Source organism: Lycium ferocissimum, chromosome 4 (genome assembly GCF_029784015.1).
Source record: "Lycium ferocissimum isolate CSIRO_LF1 chromosome 4, AGI_CSIRO_Lferr_CH_V1, whole genome shotgun sequence".
NCBI lineage: Eukaryota > Viridiplantae > Streptophyta > Magnoliopsida > Solanales > Solanaceae > Lycium > Lycium ferocissimum.
The window spans coordinates 47,826,134-47,844,078 of NC_081345.1; the positions used below are offsets into that span (position 1 = coordinate 47,826,134).

Here is a 17,945-nt window from a genome sequence, read left to right on the forward strand (position 1 = left end):
TTGATTTAGATGCCAAATTATGATTTGAAATACGGGCCATAAACTGAAATACGGTCCATATTCTGGGGCGTAATCTCCATATGACAACTGAAGAGAAATTTCCAATTCCCACATTCTCTATCTGGTTTTCTAAGTCTAGAATCATGGTCAAAGCTTAAGTTAAAGGTACGGGTGTTACAAGAAATAAAGGGTAAATAAACAGACACATAAGGCTACTTCCCTAAGCAAAAAATGAATAATGTTAATCAAACAAATATACACCACCACCAGCCAACATACCATGGATTTACACACCCATGGACAGATCAGAACAGCCCAAAAGAAAAAGCTCTTACCCTCTTGTTCCTGATGCCACACAAGATCCAAGGGATTTCCAGGAACCTCAGGCATAATAGACCCCAGGGAAGGTTTGAGCTTCATCCCCAAGTTTTGTTTTGCTTCTCCACTTATGTGTTAGGTTCACAGTATTATGGGAGATGAAATGTACATGAATGGTGTCAACAAACAACCTCCTAATCAACATGTCTAGGTGTGCATTTTAACAGACTTGGTTATCTTATCAGACATTAACATCCTATTAAGTTCAAGATGGATTGATGAAAGGTTTAAGTACTTCTATCATACAGTCATGACAAAAGCAAGAGATAAGCCACAGTTACAGAACCAATATATCTAATAGCATCAACATTTAACCAATTCAAGGAGATATTCTCTAAGCAAGTAACACAAGATATGAACTTAAGTAATGAGTGACTAGCCTCCGAAGAGAAACAATTAACAGCCATTAGGTGTCACATGCACATAAGTCATCAAGTAAGTAGCAGTTTCCAGAACTAGTTCATCTCCCAAAGAAACCAAGTTTTAAATCAACTATCACCTGTTAATATGAGAAAGTAATAGGGCTGCTATACTCACTTAACAGACCTTAATATACTCAAGTGAACTGCCTAGAATTCTATTTTAGTTATCTTTTGTAGTGAACTAGCAAACACAGCTTAAAACCAGTATTTCCTGAAGGACAAGTACTTGTTCTTCACCTTAGTGAATAGGTGAAACCATTTAAGCCAAAACAAAGTGACTAAACAAGCCAAAACAAAATGACTAAACAGGCCACCTATCAAGTTATCAACTACTTAAGTTAGACTATTTTAAAATCAACCAAAAAGAGGTTTGACAGTTCTCCAACAACTCAAAATGTTCCAGTTTTAAAGTCTCATAGACCAATTACAAATTGAGCCTTTTCTACCAAAACAAAGATCCCTAACACAGGAGAACCACTAGGAATCCTAAAGTAAATTCAAGATCCAAACAGACCATCATTTCAGCCAAAAAGTGTTTAACTCTTTTAACAAGAAAAATGCAACCAGGCACAAGATCCAAACAAAACTGACCAAGTAGGTTGAGCCTAAGTGTTTCACTCTCAAATAATGCCCAAAATAAAAGAAAGAGTAAAATAGACTTGGTATTGAGCATGGTTATCTTTGAAAACCTTTTTGAAAACAGAATTCAACCAGAAAAAGGAAGGGAGGATTGCATATTCATTTAGCTTTAAATTTTTGAGTGGATCAAGTAAAAGCACAAAGCTGGACTCAAACAGGGAAAATAGTGGCTATTCATGAGCCAAGTTGAATCAAACATCAAACAAAATTGATTTTTAAGCATGATAAGAGGATTCCAAAACATTAACTGAAACTTATTAGAAACCAAGTAAAGATAAAAAGCTTTACAAGCATGTTGTGACCAACAACTTTAAATCTATCAGATACCTAAACTTACCTATTACCTTTCCCTAATTACTTAGTTAAGTAACAACCTTCACTTTTAATCAAACATCATGTGATAGTATCAAACTCTTCCTTTTAAGTGAATTTTTGCAATCAAATGCATCTTAAAGTCACAAACATCCCTTATGCCACTTAACCATAATAGAAGATGATGTGCATGAACTAGCTAAAGAAGAGAGGACTGATGACACTCCTCAGATTCACTAAGACTCAGATTAGTATGCCTTCTCAGGCCCATAAGTTAACCAATGACTAAGATCCAACACTTCAAAACATTGTCAAATACTACAGTTATATTAAAAGCCAACAAAATTTACAAACTAAGACACCAACAAGTTAATCACGGCATATTACTTTATTCAAAAGCAGGTGACTTAAACTTAGTTAAATACTATAGATTTCATGGGTGATTCTTATTCAAAACAAACCTATTCCCCTAAGAAGACAAGCAAGCTATAAACCAAATTATCACTTCTTAATCACAGGGGCATATCAACTAACTAGTATGATCAACATCCCAACACATACATCTAGTGAGCTTACATCAGTATATTAACAGGAGACAATGCAAATAGGACATGATTAAATAGATCCTAAACTTGACTGACCAGAATTAAACAGTCACAATTAAATTAAGAGTTTTTCGACTTAACAGACTCATGACTAATCAGTTTTGAACACATAGATTACACTTCAAACCATTATCAGGTAAAAAGATCACAGCTTAACAAGATGACTCAAGACACTGATTGTTAAAACTCATGTCTTCATAAGTTAACTGGTTACTGATTCATAACTTAATCAAATGACATACTAATGAGTTCTTAAGGCCTATACAATTAATATATGGGTGCAAAACAACCATAGAACTAAGTAAAAACAAGATTAAGCTAAAACAAAACTAGTATTACAAGACTAAGAACATCACAAATAACCACAAACATCAAACTACCCAAGAAATTATACTACATAAATGACTGAAATAGACTAAAAAATTGACTAAGGGAAAAGAAAATCACCTCTTTGATGCACAACCTAGCCAAGAATGAACCTCTAAGAAAGTTTCCTTCCACCCTCAGCCACACACAAAGAACAAGTATCTAAAATTTTAACTAGACCGAAAAATTAAAGGTTTCTAAGCAAATTGCCAAAATCCTAGTTATTTCGATCTTAATATGCAAGTGATATTTTTTTTCAAATGCCTTTTTTAAAATCTTCAAGTCTTCTCAATAATGCGAAATAAAACGTCTTATATAGAGCCCCAGATCTGAAAAACCCCAACCTCAAACTCGATGTGGGACTTTGCAAATCTTCAAGGGATTGCCTTCTAAATCACAATCAAAGGTCGAGATTCAAGAATGTAAATGCATGGAGGGTCAGATTTGACCCAGAACGGGTTCATCTCCTTGGTTCCTCATGAGCCAATAGAAATCCCCAAATTCAAATCGCAAACAAACAAAACCAATCAAAGCATTTCAGTTCTATACGTTGAAAAATGCAGAAAAGTGAAGAAAAAGGAAGGATTATACCTTTCTAAAGTCGTGTTTGGTGAATTTGGAGACGAAGCATTAAATGCTTGCTCGATCCGGCCTTGCAAGGCCTGAAAAAGGTGTTGTACACCTGCTACTTTGCCAAATATGGTGAGGATGACGCAGGAGAGAAGGGGACTGGGTGGCGGCGCTAGGATTTCAGGTGAAACCCTTTGAAGAAAACAAATGACCCCTTAAGGGGTCTGTTTGGCTGAGGACATGCCCATAAATACTTGGGCATCGTGGGCCGGGTCTAGCCCTTCGTTGGGCTGGGCTCGGCTAATATAAAAAAAATAAAGGCCCGCCTATATATATATATATATATATATGATTATACATGTATACTTATGTATATATCATGTATATATGGGCGGGTGAGTATGCAAGATGTAACAAATATCCCAATTTTAAAACGATGTCCACTAAATGAATATTTAAGAAAAAAAAAAAATAAGACCCCATTTAAAGTTAATTGGTCAGATTTTAAAAGAGATAATAATAATAATAATAATAAAAAATAACTATGTTTTTTTTATCAGAAGACTTTAATTAAACTTGGGTAGTTGTCCTAATTGGTTGATAATTAATTATTTTAATTACAGCCGCTTAATGGCAATTTTCAAAAATCAATCGCAAGCACAACTTAATTAATTATGATAAAAAGCCAAATTTGATTAAATAAGAAATGAGGGGTAAAAATGGTCAATTTACTTAATTAATCAATTTTCCTTGAATTAAACAGAGTAAAATACTTTGCAAATTGCTATTTTACAATTTAGACAATTAAGTGAATAATCATGGAAAATTATCACTCTCTTCTTGGTTAATTTAACAAAAATATATTAATTGTGAAAAATACTTAAATTAATTTATAATATTGTAGAAATTATCTTATCAGACAAAATTGGCAAAATATAGCATCAATAGATTTTTTAGAAAATTATTTTGACTTTCTAAAAACATATTTCTCTCTGTTTAATATTTCAAGGACTCTGGATAATTAAATCAAATTATCTGAGGTCAAAAATTAGGTGTCAAAAGTAATCATTTGACCATATTTTCATTTATTTCAAGACAGTGAGTAGGCTAAATGTTGGATAAAATTATAATCTTAAAGATTTTATGAAACGATAGAACATTAATAAATTAGATTACATTCTTATTTGATATAATATTTGACATCATTAATATTTATGGATAACAAATGATTTTTTTATTTGCTTAATTAAATAGGAGGATGAGAAAAAACAAGAATAGCTATCGTAAAATCGATTGATTATCTCTTGCATGTAGGTAGATATAACACTTTACGTTGAAAGAAAATAGTTGAAATTGTTTCTTCGTATAAACATTTTATCATGAAAACTATCATAAAGTTAGAAAAACTTATGGCGATGGGAGGACTTGACTCTTTTTTAACATATTATATCTTATTTTTATGATCAACTTAAATTTATTTAAAATAAATAACAAAATATTCTTAAATCTGAAAGATATTCTTATAATTTAATTTTGTATAGTAACTCTTTTAAGCCCTTTTATATTTGTGAATAACAATAAATGAATATATGAATATTGAATTATCTTAGTCGTACCATGTTTTCATGTGGGGAAAAAAAGAAAAAATATATACCAAGAACATTATTTTCAAACAAATATTAAGTGGATACAGTCTTATACTATAGTAATATTCTTGTACCTCATAAAATAGTGATTACATAATTACCTAACTTTGCGATAATTAATGTCGACGGGGAATAACGTGCAACTGCACGCTTATAGAGACTAGTATAACTATAAAAGTATATATAAGTATTTTTTCTTAGCTTTTGTTATATAGTTGTTCTTCATCATGTACAATACCAGATCTTCCTCCCACAAACTATCTCCTCACGTTACACCCTATTCATTCTTGCAAATACAATCCGCTCGCATGTAATCCAAATGATATTCCTACAAACATATTAAATATTGTTTCAATCAAATTCATGAAAATTTGACTACAATTAAGTAAAATTCTCAACAAATACTTTAAAAATAATACATCACAAAAGAATTACTGAAAAAAAAATTACTTGAAATCTATACCTGTGAAATATTGGTCCTTTGCCACAATATTGAAGACTTCAAATGATTCTCTTGGTTCTGTACATTACATTGTCACTAAAAGCTCAAGAAAATCACGAGAAATCAAAAATCAAAAGGACCTATAAGAAAAAGAGTCAAACAAAAACATGACACCCACATTTCAACTAATTAAATATAGTAAAAAGGATGAGACAAACAAATTAAGAGAAATATATTGAAAGAGAGAGAGAGCCTATAGAAGGAGATGTTACCTGGCTGACCAAGCAATTACCTGGACGGCCATTTTTTATACATGCTAAATAAAGTGCAAGGTGAAATTAGAAAGCTACCATAGTAATATGTAATAATAAATGATAATTATAGGCTAATAAATGGTAATTGTCCCTCCAAGGGTGGCTCAACAGTATTTGAGTCCTAAAGTCAACTTTCGATGAGAGGCCTTAAATTATATAGTCGGATTCATATTTTCAAGTTGACATATTTAAATTCTAATAAATAATTAAGAAGATAACTAAGAAGATAATCTATACTATGAAGTAAAACTAACGAAAACAACAAATATTAAATAAAAATAACATTTGAAAATTTAGACTAAGAGAATCTGATTAAAAAAAAAATGATTTGATTCCAAAATATCTTTTGGCTGCTCAATAACTCCACTTTTGAAACAAAAGAAAAAAACATAAAAGAGTACAATATATTTTGTCAAAAGTAGTCATAATCTATGATTTTTCAGAGAACAATAATATATATTAGATTGGAATTCATAAAAGCAAGAATGAGAATATATGAGTGTATAAATGTTATATAAGAGATTGACATTCTGGACAAGTCTAGAAAGAGCATAGTATAAAAATGTGTTCCATCCGTTCACTTTTACTTATCCACTATGAATTTTGCACAAAATAATAATAAATGAAATGCATGTTTAACCAAGTTGCTCATATCAATTGGTATAAAGTCTTAATGGATTTGAAAAATGATTTAAAATGAGTAACTAATGATAAAGGTATAACAGGAAAAATAAATTATTTTTATCTAAATAAGCGAAAGTGAACAAGTAAAAGTGAAAACCTATTTTTGATATTCATTTCAAAAATTATGCTTTTCTACTTAAAGTAATCATTATTTTTCAAAAAAAAAAAAAACATTAATTAATTAACCTATTGTTGGCAAAAAAGATGGGCCCCTCCAAATTTGGGGGCCCAAAGCTCAAGCTTTAGTTGCTTGACCCTAAGGCCGGCTCTGTGTCCCTCTTGCTTTCACAATGAAAAATAAGCATTGATTTTTGCTAGAAAATGAATAGTTTCAAACGTGGGAAATTTCTAAAACATTTTCAATGGTTGAGAGGAAGATGAAAAGGTGTACAGAGAATTAAGATGTATAATTAATAGAATTAAGAGAGTGAGTTTTTTGCTATCTAATACTTCCTCCGTTTCAATTTATGTAAATCTTTTCGGAGTATGATGGTCAAACTTTATAACTTTGACCTTAAATTTTGACATAGATTTTTCAAGTTTGTAAAAATAAAATTTATATATTTAGAAACGACATAAAAAGTACTATAAGTCATGATAATTTATAATTCAAATAATTTAGAAAAAATGTAAGAAAAACGTGGTAAAAGAACCACCTCGAAGACTCCCTAAAGAGTAATATGTTCATATAAATTGAACTAGAGGGAGTATATAATACATGAATTTTAAAATGAGAAAAAATTCAAAAAAAAAAAAAGAGAAAAAAGATAAATAGTATTCTAGGCCATAGAGAGGTATCATATCACCTTGTCTATACCAAGCTTTATATTAGGGGTTTTTACACTCTATGCCAACTGGGACAAAATAATTACCCGTTTTAGCCCATGTTTATTTTTTTACCCGAGTTAGCCCTTTCATTATTACGCCGGTAGTCTCGCAAGGGCGGAGACGGTGGCAGGGTTTAGGGATTCCCTCCTCCACCGCTTCTCAGGTATTCTTAGTTCCCTTTTTCTATCTCTTTATATTCCTTCCTTACTTTAAACTCTACTTCTCAGTTGACCTATATATGTTCAGCACCTTACTCAATTCCTTATTCTCTTTTTTCTGTAAAAAAATAAAAATAATAATAATAGCCATAAAATTCTTATAACAATGTAAAATTGTGTATAAACACTTTTTATATGCTATTATACACTTTTATACGGAGTAAAAGTGTGTATAAACATCTCTTATACATTATGCATAAACCCCTCTTATGTATAAACACCTTTTGTATAAGTTTGTATAGTTTTGTATACTAGTGTAAAAATGTGTATAAACACCTCTTATACATTATTATACACTTTTATACAAGGTTGATACATTGTCTATAAAGTTGTATATTTCTGTATAATGTTGTATCTTTTTTGTGAAAAAGTGGCTATGCGGATGTAAATTAAAAAGATGGCTACGTGGATGTAATTTCTTATCTTTGGATTGTACATTATTGAAATTTCCCCTTTATATTACATATAGATTTGACTGAACACACAGTTTAAGCAATTGAAGGAGACTCTTGAAATGTAAACCAAATATATGTAAAGTGCCAAAATTATCCTTTTAAAGGAGTGGTGGTGAGAATTCCTCTTTTCATTTTCTTCCTCGTACAAGACTGAACTTTTTTATCAAGTGAGTTCCAATAAGTCACGTCATTGAGGGTAAAATGCTAAGATCGAATAGTTTCCAAAAATAGAAAGGTTATTTCTTTTTTGACAAAATAAAAAGGAAAGCGTGTTACATAAAATGAGACGGGGGAAGTGCCACTTTTGAGTTGCTTCTCTTTGCCATACACGTGTATAAGAATATTACCAAGGAAACAAGAAGATTTTCAACAATCAAGTAGAATTTTCATTCAAACTAAATTTATTTGTAACGCTAAAAATGAAATAACACTACTGTAAATAGAGATTGTTGGTAGCTTGACTATCCCTATTTGGATGGAAAACCCCAAATTGATTTAAAAGACCCGATTTCAATTGAAATTACCCAATTCCTTCGTTGACCCGTCCCGACACTAAATTAATTAAACCCCAAATAGAAACACCCCCAACCCATTTTCCTTCTCTTTGTTATGCTGTGAAAATCGACGGACAAACAAGTCAGTTGATCAATCATAATGATAAAAAACTAGCAAAATGCTTCCTAGTTTTGACTGTTTGGCACAACTTATAGTATCAGTTTAACAATGTTGATGAAGGTGAATAAGCTAATTGGCACGTACAAACATATGGTTTGTAGGTTATTTAAGCTAATGCTATGCGTTGCTAAGCTATGTTAAACTGGCAGCAAATTCTCTTTCACACACTTGATCATAGAACAAGCAAATTATATGTTACTAATTAATAAAATTGGAGTCATTTGCTTCTCCATATATACAAGAACATCATATCTATCTGTGTTCTTCGAATAATAAAATATAGATGTTCGAAAAAATTTGTAGTTGTTGTTCTTTGTGTAAATCTCTTGTGAGTAACTGTTAAGAGCTTAAGAGTAGTAGCTACTGTTAAAATCTCTTGGTAATTTCAATTGAAAATCAGGTCTTTTAAATCGATTTTGGGGTTTCCATCCAAATAGGGGTATGGGTGTGAAGTTTGAAGACGGCAGGGGTATATTTATCTACAATCTACAATCACTAACGTAGGGTAAAGTTAGCTATTAAAACAAAGTAAAAGGGTATATTTGGACCTTTTCCCTATATTCATTTGACTAAAGTGGAAAATAATAGAGTAAATTCTATAATATGTGGATGATTCAATAAAAGCATCCAAGGACTTCTATGAAGTACAACTGAATTTGCTAAATAGTAACATCTAAATTCATTATTTCTATGGACTTGAATTGCCTCCTCTGATTTTTATTTTAAACTCAAAAATATATTTTTGAAATAATATTTATGTAATTTTGAAAAGTTTGTAATAATTCATTCTTCTAAAGTTTGGTGCTCAATAATGAAGCCATGCTACAATTTAAATGTACACATGATTATAACTCCACATTCCAAAATACATCCAGCTCTAGCGTTTCCTCTTAGTTACTTGATCAATAGGATCACTTGGCTAGAGAGCGAGGCTATTCTTATTTCTTGTTATTTTCGGATAAAAGAAAAACAAACTCATTCCTTCAGTTTCTTCCAGATAAATAGTAATCAAAGAAGAAAGTCCGTACTTTTAGTCAGGTTCCACACACATAAAAAAAGAAAGATAACTTTGGTACTTGAAAGAGAGAATATACAATTTGAAAATAAGTTTGGAATTTTTAGTCAAAAAAAGTATTTTATTTTTCAAAGAATTTTCTTGTCCAAAAGCATGATCGCAAGTGAGAAAAGTCGGAACTTTTGCTCTCATTTCTTTTTGGACCAAGAAAAAATAACAAACTCATTTCTTCTTTCTTTCAAATTTTTTCATCCAGACAAACGATTCCACAAAAAAAAAAACTAATTTTGATATTTGTATAAAAGTTGGGAGCAAATAAATTTTTTAAAAAGTTTGTATAAACTTTTGGACCAAAGAAAAAATATGTAATAACTTTTGGACCAAAAAAAATTTGTAACAACTTTTAGAAAACCCTATACGCTGACCCCGCATATATATATAATGATGCTTTACAAATCTCTCTCATTCTTAACGCAACTAAACATACTGCGGTTGAGATGAAGGGAGTTCACAACAATGACGACGACGACGACGATGATGATAAAGGAACCTGTTTCAATATGGATCCACTTCTTGGATTCTTCATAATTGATTCAATGAATCGCCAAGGTTGTAAGTTTTTCTCGTCATTTCTCTCCTTTATTTGATGATGTGCTCATTTATGTCTGGGTGCTTGAATAAATTATCTCTTGTAAATACACTTGAAAAAATATGCCAATTTAATTAGTTGTTGTATCTGATTTAATAGAAGTCAAGTCCACCGATGTTAAGTTTTTAACTTAATTCTTTTTTTAGATCCAAAAAGCTTTTCTTAGCTGAACAAGTGATTAATTTGGCATTGAATGAAGGGATATAATCTAGTCCAATCTACTCTTAGACGCTCTCGAATTCGGTGAGAGGTAATTCCACTCACAATTGTAGGAAGTGTATGACACACTCTAGTGTGAATGGTGGATAGGTCAAAGATAATTTAAATCAAATTGTTTGTGTTTTCACGCTCTCGCCGAAGTGGTGAATGTCATGTTCGATGGTTTGATCGGCTGAGGTTCATGAATTACCGAGCGCCCTAACACAAAGTACAAGTATTTAGGTGTTTGGTTGCTGGGTAGGAAAGTAATTATTCATATATTAAAATTAATATAATTAATATTATATTTGGCAGTTTTTTAATTGTTTTTTTATAAAATTTAAAATAATTAAGTACGTTGTTTAATTATCATTTTACAAATCTAATATCAATAAAATATGTATAAATTATGAGTCAATTTACATATTATTTTGTTAAGAGTAGAAGATAGAATAACTGGTACATTAATAATTAAATCTTACATAATTAAACTCGCATAACTAATATATGCGAGTTTTCAGATTATTGTTTCGCTTTGCAGGTGAAGAAGAAACACCCTTTTCAGATTGCTCATCATTTTCCCTTTCTTCTTCTCAGTACCTGAAGCAACAGCCATAGTAAGATTCAAACAATGACTTTAATTTGCACTGGATTACTGGTTACTAATAAGATTTTGTTTCTGGGTTTTTAGTTCTCTTTTGTTCTAGACGGCAGGAAATAGAATTGGGAAATTGATATTTTTGGATTTAAAGGAAATTGGTTTTTCGAAATTTACCGCCATTTGGCGACGCTTCAACTATTTTAAAAGAACGCGACTTTTAGGACCATCTTGTCCCTACCATTTGGTGTGATACATTTTTATTTTATACAACATTCAATATAGGATAACAATTGCGAGATTAATAACTCAGAAATAAATTGAACTATTAAAATAGCAAAAATGTCCTTCTCCAATCTCAAGGAAAACTTAAATTTGGTTTGCCTTCAACTGATACTTTGAACATTTTTTATTTATTTATTTATTTATTTAACTCAAACACTTCAAGAGCGGTTGCATTTTCATTAATTCAAACCAACTGTACACAAACAGAAGAGTATATAACTCCCTGGACCTACTTAATTGGAACAGGCTCCAATTAATCCCAAGTATGATTTTATTTTAGCTCTCAAAAAAATTTGAATGAGATTCATATCAAGTTCCCATTCAAGGTACATCAAAAGAGTGAAATCTATACATACTCCTATTAACAGAAAAGGAATTCTTTGAACATTTGTTTTCATTATTTGAACTGACTATTCATTTCTTTTCTTTGAACATTATGCCTTTTACATTTACTTTTAAATATATTTTGCTGGTTAATTAGAGAATGAAGCCTCTTCTTTTTCCATAAATACTTTAGTTGATTGTTTGTTTTACTTTTTTGACTCACTATTAATATATAGATATTTCTGACATTCAGATCCAAATGATAAATTCTTATTAAGAAATTTAAACTAGGGCTGTTCAGGGTTTTGGTTAAAACCAAAACCAAACCGAATAAAAAAACGGACATTTGGTTTGGTTTGGTTTGATTTGGTTTTAAATTTTAAAAACCGATAATATTTGGTTGGGTTATGGTTATATTAAAAAATAACCGAACCAAACCGATAAATCATATACATAAATTTTATAATTATTTATATATATTAGTTTTTCATAAATAATTATAAATATTTTATACCTTTTAATCATTAATTTGATTTCTGGTCTACTTATTTCACATGATTGTTTAAGGCCCGTGTTTTTAAGAATATGTCCAAGCCATGTCTTTAAGTCTTTTAACTCTTTTAAGTGTTAAGTGTAAACGTACTAACAGAAGCTTACGTCAGAGTCTAGTGTCTTTAACTTAAATTTTTAGCCTTTCTTTGTCAGCCATTTGATTTTAGGTTGTTTTTTTTTTTTTTTTCGAATTTATACCTTTCTTTTTTTCTTGTCTGAATGGGATCCTAAACTTCTAATATTTTTCATATGAAAAGGACAGAGGTTGTAGATTTGGAGGTTCCTATAGAAGATACTTCAGTAACATCAGCATTTGCTGCAACTCAAGCACATGGTAATGTCCTAATACTTCTTCCGTGGATAATCCTCCTAAAAAGCAAAAAAGAACAACTCCTTGTAGTCGAGACCCTAGCCTTGGGGATAATGATAGAAAAACATCTGAAGTTTGGGATCATTACAGAAAGTTTTTTTAATAAAATGGGAGAATTGAGGGCAAAAATGCAAGTACTGCCCCAAAGTTTGGGATCATTACACAAAGTTTTTTTATTTCATATATTTTCATTTTAATTTTAGGTAGTCTTTATGTTTAATAAATATGTATGTTTGTAACAACAACTAAAAGCTCCTATGCTCTACTTTATTTCCAGGTATATATATTAAGATGACATAAATGGTGCAGCCACTACATAGTTAGTTTTTAGCTTTATATGTAATAGTTTAACAACTTTGGGTAACTTGAGTATGACACTATCACTAATAGTGAAAATGTTTCTATGATGTATGTTCCACCTTAAACTATAAATAAAAGATATCGTTTGAACAAAAAAAAAAGACATGTATTTTTCAACTTTTTAATGTTTTACTGATAAGTCTCATAGCTGCTAGTCATAAACCGAAAAATCCAACCAAACTGAACCAAACCGACGATAACCAAACTGGTGGTTATTATTTTATTTGGTTTGGTTATGATTTTAATCAATAACCGACCCAAACCGAACCATGAACACCCCTATTTTAAACCTGTTTTTTGTTTTTACTTTTACTAGGTAAATGTGCACTGTCGTGGGATTACCCTAGGTTGTTGTTATAAATGTGCACTGTCATGTAATGTTTTCTCTGCAGGGCTGTTCAACATGAATCGCTTGCTAATATATATACCCGCACTAATACAACAACTAATATAGCCTGCTAGGGGTGTGCATCATTCGGATTAAATCAAGAAACCAAATCGAACCAAACCGAATTTTAATTTGGATTGAGAAATTAAAAATTTTGTTTTTTGGTTCGGAATCGAATTTTAGCATAAGGTTTATTGGCCTATTTGTATTAGAGAAAAACCAAACCAATCCAAATCGGGAAAAAAACCGAATTGAAAAGAGAAATACCAAACCAAACCAAACTTATTTTGGTTCGGATTGGATTGTACAAATCGAAAACCGAAATCGAACAATGTTAAACTGAATACACACCCTGCTGATAGTAAATCTCTGATTTTCAAGAAACCAAATGTGATAGACTCGGGGAATCAATGGGGTGATCCAAAACCAGAGAAGCATATAGTAACCTATTCCACGTATCAGGCAGTCCAGGCAGGCACCAATGGCTGCAATCAGCATAACTCTCTGGTGGCTTTAATTTTCTGTTCATCAGTTCTTGTCCTTTCATTTTGTTGTATACTGATGGATGTGCATCTAAACGGTGCTCTGAGAGCTTGGTAATGTTTAAGTATCTTACAGGGACTCTCATTTTTGACAATGTTTTATCAACAATTTCTGTCAGGGACTCAGAAAAATGTGATACACGTGATGTATCTGTGATCGGTTGTGTTTTATTGTAACATCCATTTTGAGTTTTGTGTTCTGGGGAAACGCTTCTGAAGAAAACTGTTGTTTTTGTCAAGTTAACATTTTGATCTATCCAATTTGCCCAGGTTCACATTGCCACCTCAAATGCTAATTCTAACTTCAGCTCATCAATTAATTGTCCCTTGTACTCGAATAAATCCCACCTGCATGCCAAGTCTATTTATTTTAACATGTTGCAGCAGGTAACCTGTCTGAAAACTCACCTTTTACGGACAGTTGTCTATATTTATTTGATAGTGTGAAATTCTTTGTCAGCATAGAAATATTAAACTTATAAACTTTCAAGAGAATTCATTAGTGAACTTACGTCTTGAACTTTCCAAGATGCACCCACCAATGACCTGTATTGAACACCATAATGTCAGCTCCTTGCCAATGTCTAGACAATAAATCGATTGTCTCCAGTCTCAAAATTTTAGGTGCACCAGCATTATTTGAGTCGAACTGGACAAGAAATGGGTCCCAGTAGAACTCTACAGTAACGTTATAGTCCTAGAAAAGCAGAAAATAACTTCATATGAGTATGAACATTGAAACAAAGAGCGACTTAAAGTCACATGAATTATAACGTGGGACATCTCTGAAAGTGAGGAAAAATAAAATTCGTGGTCTTCAAGGTGCAGCAGACGTGTGCATGTGACCATGCACCATTGCACCAGGGCGCGGTGCCTGTGAGGGTACTGGCATTGGAAAAAATAAGTGCCTAAGTTGATTTACCTTGGCTTTGAAGACTTTATAGGAGCCACTGCTATAATCAAGATGGGCTCTTGAAGGAGGAATTGTAGAATAAAGAAGACACGCGAGAGATTCCCATTGGTTCCTGTTTAGGGAATCTCCAACTATGATGATCCTCTTGCCTCTTAGCCTCTTCAACATATCTCTACCATTGAAGCTGCACTTGCTCATAAAAAATAAAAATAAAAAGAGTTTAACTTTCTGTATACTGATCCAAAATAAAGAAAAGAGTGAAACAAGAAAATGAGTGAACAGCTTTCCTACCTTGGGATCACACAATCATGACCTTCCCATGACCAATTTTCATAATCAAAATCAGGCCTTCCATTCTTCTGGCAGCTCACTTGTTCACTAAGGAATGGACATTGTGGTGCTTCATAATATCGGCTCTTCATTGGATTGTAAACCCATCTTCCCTCAAATATGTTGCACTTGTTCTTGCTGTTTTTCTGTATTATATCTCCTTCATCTTCTCTGCTTCTTGCTGGTTTCGAGATTTCTAAATTTTCAGAAGGGGAAAAGCTATCATCTAAAGACGATGCCACGTTGAGCATGGCATTTCGTATAGCCCTGAAATGCCCCGCCTCATTGTCGTGCTGGCATAGCAAGAAAATGAAGCAGCTAATGAAGCTAACAAATGTGCATAGCATCCATTTCTGAGTGACTTTTGGTTTGGTTTCCATGTTGATTATTGGTTTCTTGTGTGAGTAGTAATTAATATTGATGAGAAAAGATAGAACAAGTGGTTTGCAGGTAAATCTAATTAATATTCAAGGTGATAATTTGTGAAGTTACTTATAATCTAACTGCACTTTGTGAGGCTAGTCAACTAACCTTCTGCTTTCTTCTACAACTACTTGTCCTGAAAATGACCTTAAAAAAGTTTTGGACCATTTTTTCCTCTTTGCTAGTAGAATTCAAGTGCACTTGCTATAATGTTATGGTACAGGCTATCAGTGCAACTTTTATTTATGTATGAAAAGGAAATTAAAATACCAAATTATTTGTCACATCAAACATTTCTCATTTCCCTATGTAATTATGTGAGCTGATTTTTTTAATTTTTTTTTTCATTTTTGGTACTTTGGATTCAATCCCATGAAAAAGATCAGTGACTATAAATAGATTAAAACCAAAGATGCATATTGGAACTTGCAGGTGCAGAGGAAAATTAAGAAACAGTGAAATTTACCAACAGAGACCACAATATTTCAAGAAAACATTGCCAATTATATGTTGGATTTATTGTGAAAGGGTGTCATTTTCCTTGAGTCCGGAGCCAAAATGGGTTATTTTTACAGCAAAGAGCCCAAAATGGGCTGCTCTTTTTTTTTTATACCACAATGGGTATTTCGTTGGTTATCCAACGAAATACCCAGCATTCTTGTTCATGGCAGTTTTTTTTTCAACCAAAAATATTTTTTTTTTTTTTTTTTTTTGCATTTCGTGAAAATATTCACGAAATAGCATTAATTTTTTTTTTTAATTTGGTTCATAAAAAAACGAAATAAAAAAAAAAAAAAATTGTCCTATTTCGTTGGTAGTCCAACGAAATAGGACAATTTTTTTTATTTTTTTATTTCGTATTTTGTATAAACGAAATAATTTTTTTTTAATTTCGTTTATACAAAAATGAAATAGGAAAATATAATTTTTTTTTTTTTTTTTTGTATTTCGTGATACTACTAATGAAATAGTATTTGGCTCATACAAAAAAGGGTCCGGAACAAAAATGACTCAATAAAAAATCAAATGAACCAAAATACCCCAACAAAAAAAAGAATTACAAAACTACCTTTAGCGCAGTAAAATACTGCGCTAAAGAATTTTTTTTTTTTTGAAAAAACTTAGTGTTTTTTCCATACTTTGACCAACGATTAGTCGTGTGTCAAGACTCCGAAACGTCAATATTTTATATAGAACCTGATATTTTTTTCTACGTACAATAATGTAGGCCCAATACATCAAGGATACGTAGACGTTCGGATAGTCATTTTAGGGGTTGAAAAGGTGCCCGAAGTAAGTTTTGTTTGTTTGTAAGGTTATTTTAGTCAACTTTATATGTCGAGAAAATTAGTCAAATTTTTATTTTCAAAAATTGAAACCGCGAAGTGAAATTGACATTCACAACTACATTACCTGGATTTTTACATTGAAATCTATTGCGTATCATCATCTTATATAAGTAAATAAAACGAAAATTTCGGTGCCAATTTGGGGGAAAATTGAAATTGAATGGGATAAAAGGTGTTTTTTTAAAAATCGGCTCGGCCAAACCGCCTTGCGGCATTTGTCCGCATAGATCTCGAAAAAATACGCAAGTTCAAAAAAAAAAAAAACGCGTAAAACGGACATCCGAGCGCAAAGTTATGACCATCTAAAGTTTGACGACTTTACAACTAGTTTTTCTCCCTATATTTTTTAGAATTATATTTATATTCAAAATAAAGTTATGTCTTGATTAAAAAATAACACGCCTAAATCAAAACCTTAAAAAATAAAACACTTAAACCTTAAACAAAAATTTACTTCGGCTACCTTTTCAACCCCTAAAACGACGATCCGAACGTTTACGTATCCTTGATGTATTGAGCCTACATTATAGTACATTTAAAAAAAATATCAGGTTCTATATAAAATTATATTTTCCTATTTCGTTTTTATATAAACGAAATTAAAAAAAATATTTCGTTTATACAAAAAACGAAATTAAAAAAATTAAATATTTTTGTCCTATTTCGTTGGACTACCAACGAAATAGGATAAAAAATATTTATATATTTTTTATCCTATTTCGTTGGTAGTCCAACGAAATAGGACAAAAATATTTATTTTTTTAATTTCGTTTTTGTTATGAGCCAAATAAAAAAAAAAATTTAATGCTATTTTTAAGTACATTTCACGAAATGCAACCAAATTTAAAAAATTATTATATTTTCCTATTTCATTTTTGTATAAACGAAATAAAAAAAAAATTATTTTGCTTACACAAAAAACGAAATTAAAAAAAAAAATTGTTTCGTTTATACAAAAATGAAATAGGAAAATATAATAATTTTTCTTAATTTTATTGCATTTCGTGAAATGGTTAACGAAATATCATTAAATTTTTTTTATTTATTTGATAACAGCATTAACAAAAACGAAATTAAAAAAAAAAAAAAAAATTT

General features: G+C 31.2%; 2 protein-coding genes across 4 annotated transcripts; one reads left to right on the forward strand and one right to left on the reverse strand.

Moving 5' to 3' along the window:
• Positions 1 to 10,036: 10,036 nt before the first annotated feature.
• On the forward strand, positions 10,037 to 13,977 carry LOC132053386 (uncharacterized). Of its 3 annotated transcripts, none has more exons than XR_009414111.1 (3): positions 10,037 to 10,185; positions 10,964 to 11,033; positions 13,298 to 13,977. XR_009414111.1 is itself a non-coding variant. In XM_059445392.1 (3 exons), exons 1-3 carry the CDS (start codon positions 10,067 to 10,069, stop codon positions 13,891 to 13,893), a joined length of 327 nt encoding a protein of 108 aa, XP_059301375.1. In that variant the 5' UTR covers positions 10,037 to 10,066; the 3' UTR covers positions 13,894 to 13,977. The 3 variants fall into 3 exon arrangements, 1 of the variants encoding a protein (XP_059301375.1); XR_009414112.1 differs by having other exon boundaries at positions 10,037 to 10,178; positions 10,938 to 11,033; XM_059445392.1 differs by having other exon boundaries at positions 13,756 to 13,977.
• Positions 13,978 to 14,046: 69 nt separating this feature from the next.
• Positions 14,047 to 15,632, reverse strand: LOC132053385 (xylan O-acetyltransferase 1-like). The gene is made up of 4 exons (XM_059445391.1): positions 15,040 to 15,632; positions 14,758 to 14,932; positions 14,348 to 14,532; positions 14,047 to 14,183 (listed from the first exon to the last, which is right to left on the reverse strand). The coding sequence occupies exons 1-4, from the start codon at positions 15,456 to 15,458 to the stop codon at positions 14,108 to 14,110; spliced, it is 855 nt and encodes a 284-aa protein (XP_059301374.1). The 5' UTR covers positions 15,459 to 15,632; the 3' UTR covers positions 14,047 to 14,107.
• Between the last annotated feature and the right edge of the window lie 2,313 nt (positions 15,633 to 17,945).

Excerpts from the sequence above, each read along its gene's own strand:
- LOC132053385 (XM_059445391.1), bottom strand. The coding sequence starts at position 15,458 with ATGGAAACCAAACCAAAAGTCACTCAGAAATGGATGCTATGCACATTT. Across the intron at positions 14,933-15,039 it reads CATGATTGTGTGATCCCAAG|CTTCAATGGTAGAGATATGT; the intron begins GTAGGAAAGCTG and ends GAGCAAGTGCAG. Across the intron at positions 14,533-14,757 it reads ATAAAGTCTTCAAAGCCAAG|GACTATAACGTTACTGTAGA; the intron begins GTAAATCAACTT and ends CTGCTTTTCTAG.
- LOC132053386 (XM_059445392.1), top strand. The coding sequence starts at position 10,067 with ATGAAGGGAGTTCACAACAATGACGACGACGACGACGATGATGATAAA. Across the intron at positions 10,186-10,963 it reads ATGAATCGCCAAGGTTGTAA|AAGAAACACCCTTTTCAGAT; the intron begins GTTTTTCTCGTC and ends TTGCAGGTGAAG. Across the intron at positions 11,034-13,755 it reads TACCTGAAGCAACAGCCATA|GCAGTCCAGGCAGGCACCAA; the intron begins GTAAGATTCAAA and ends TCCACGTATCAG.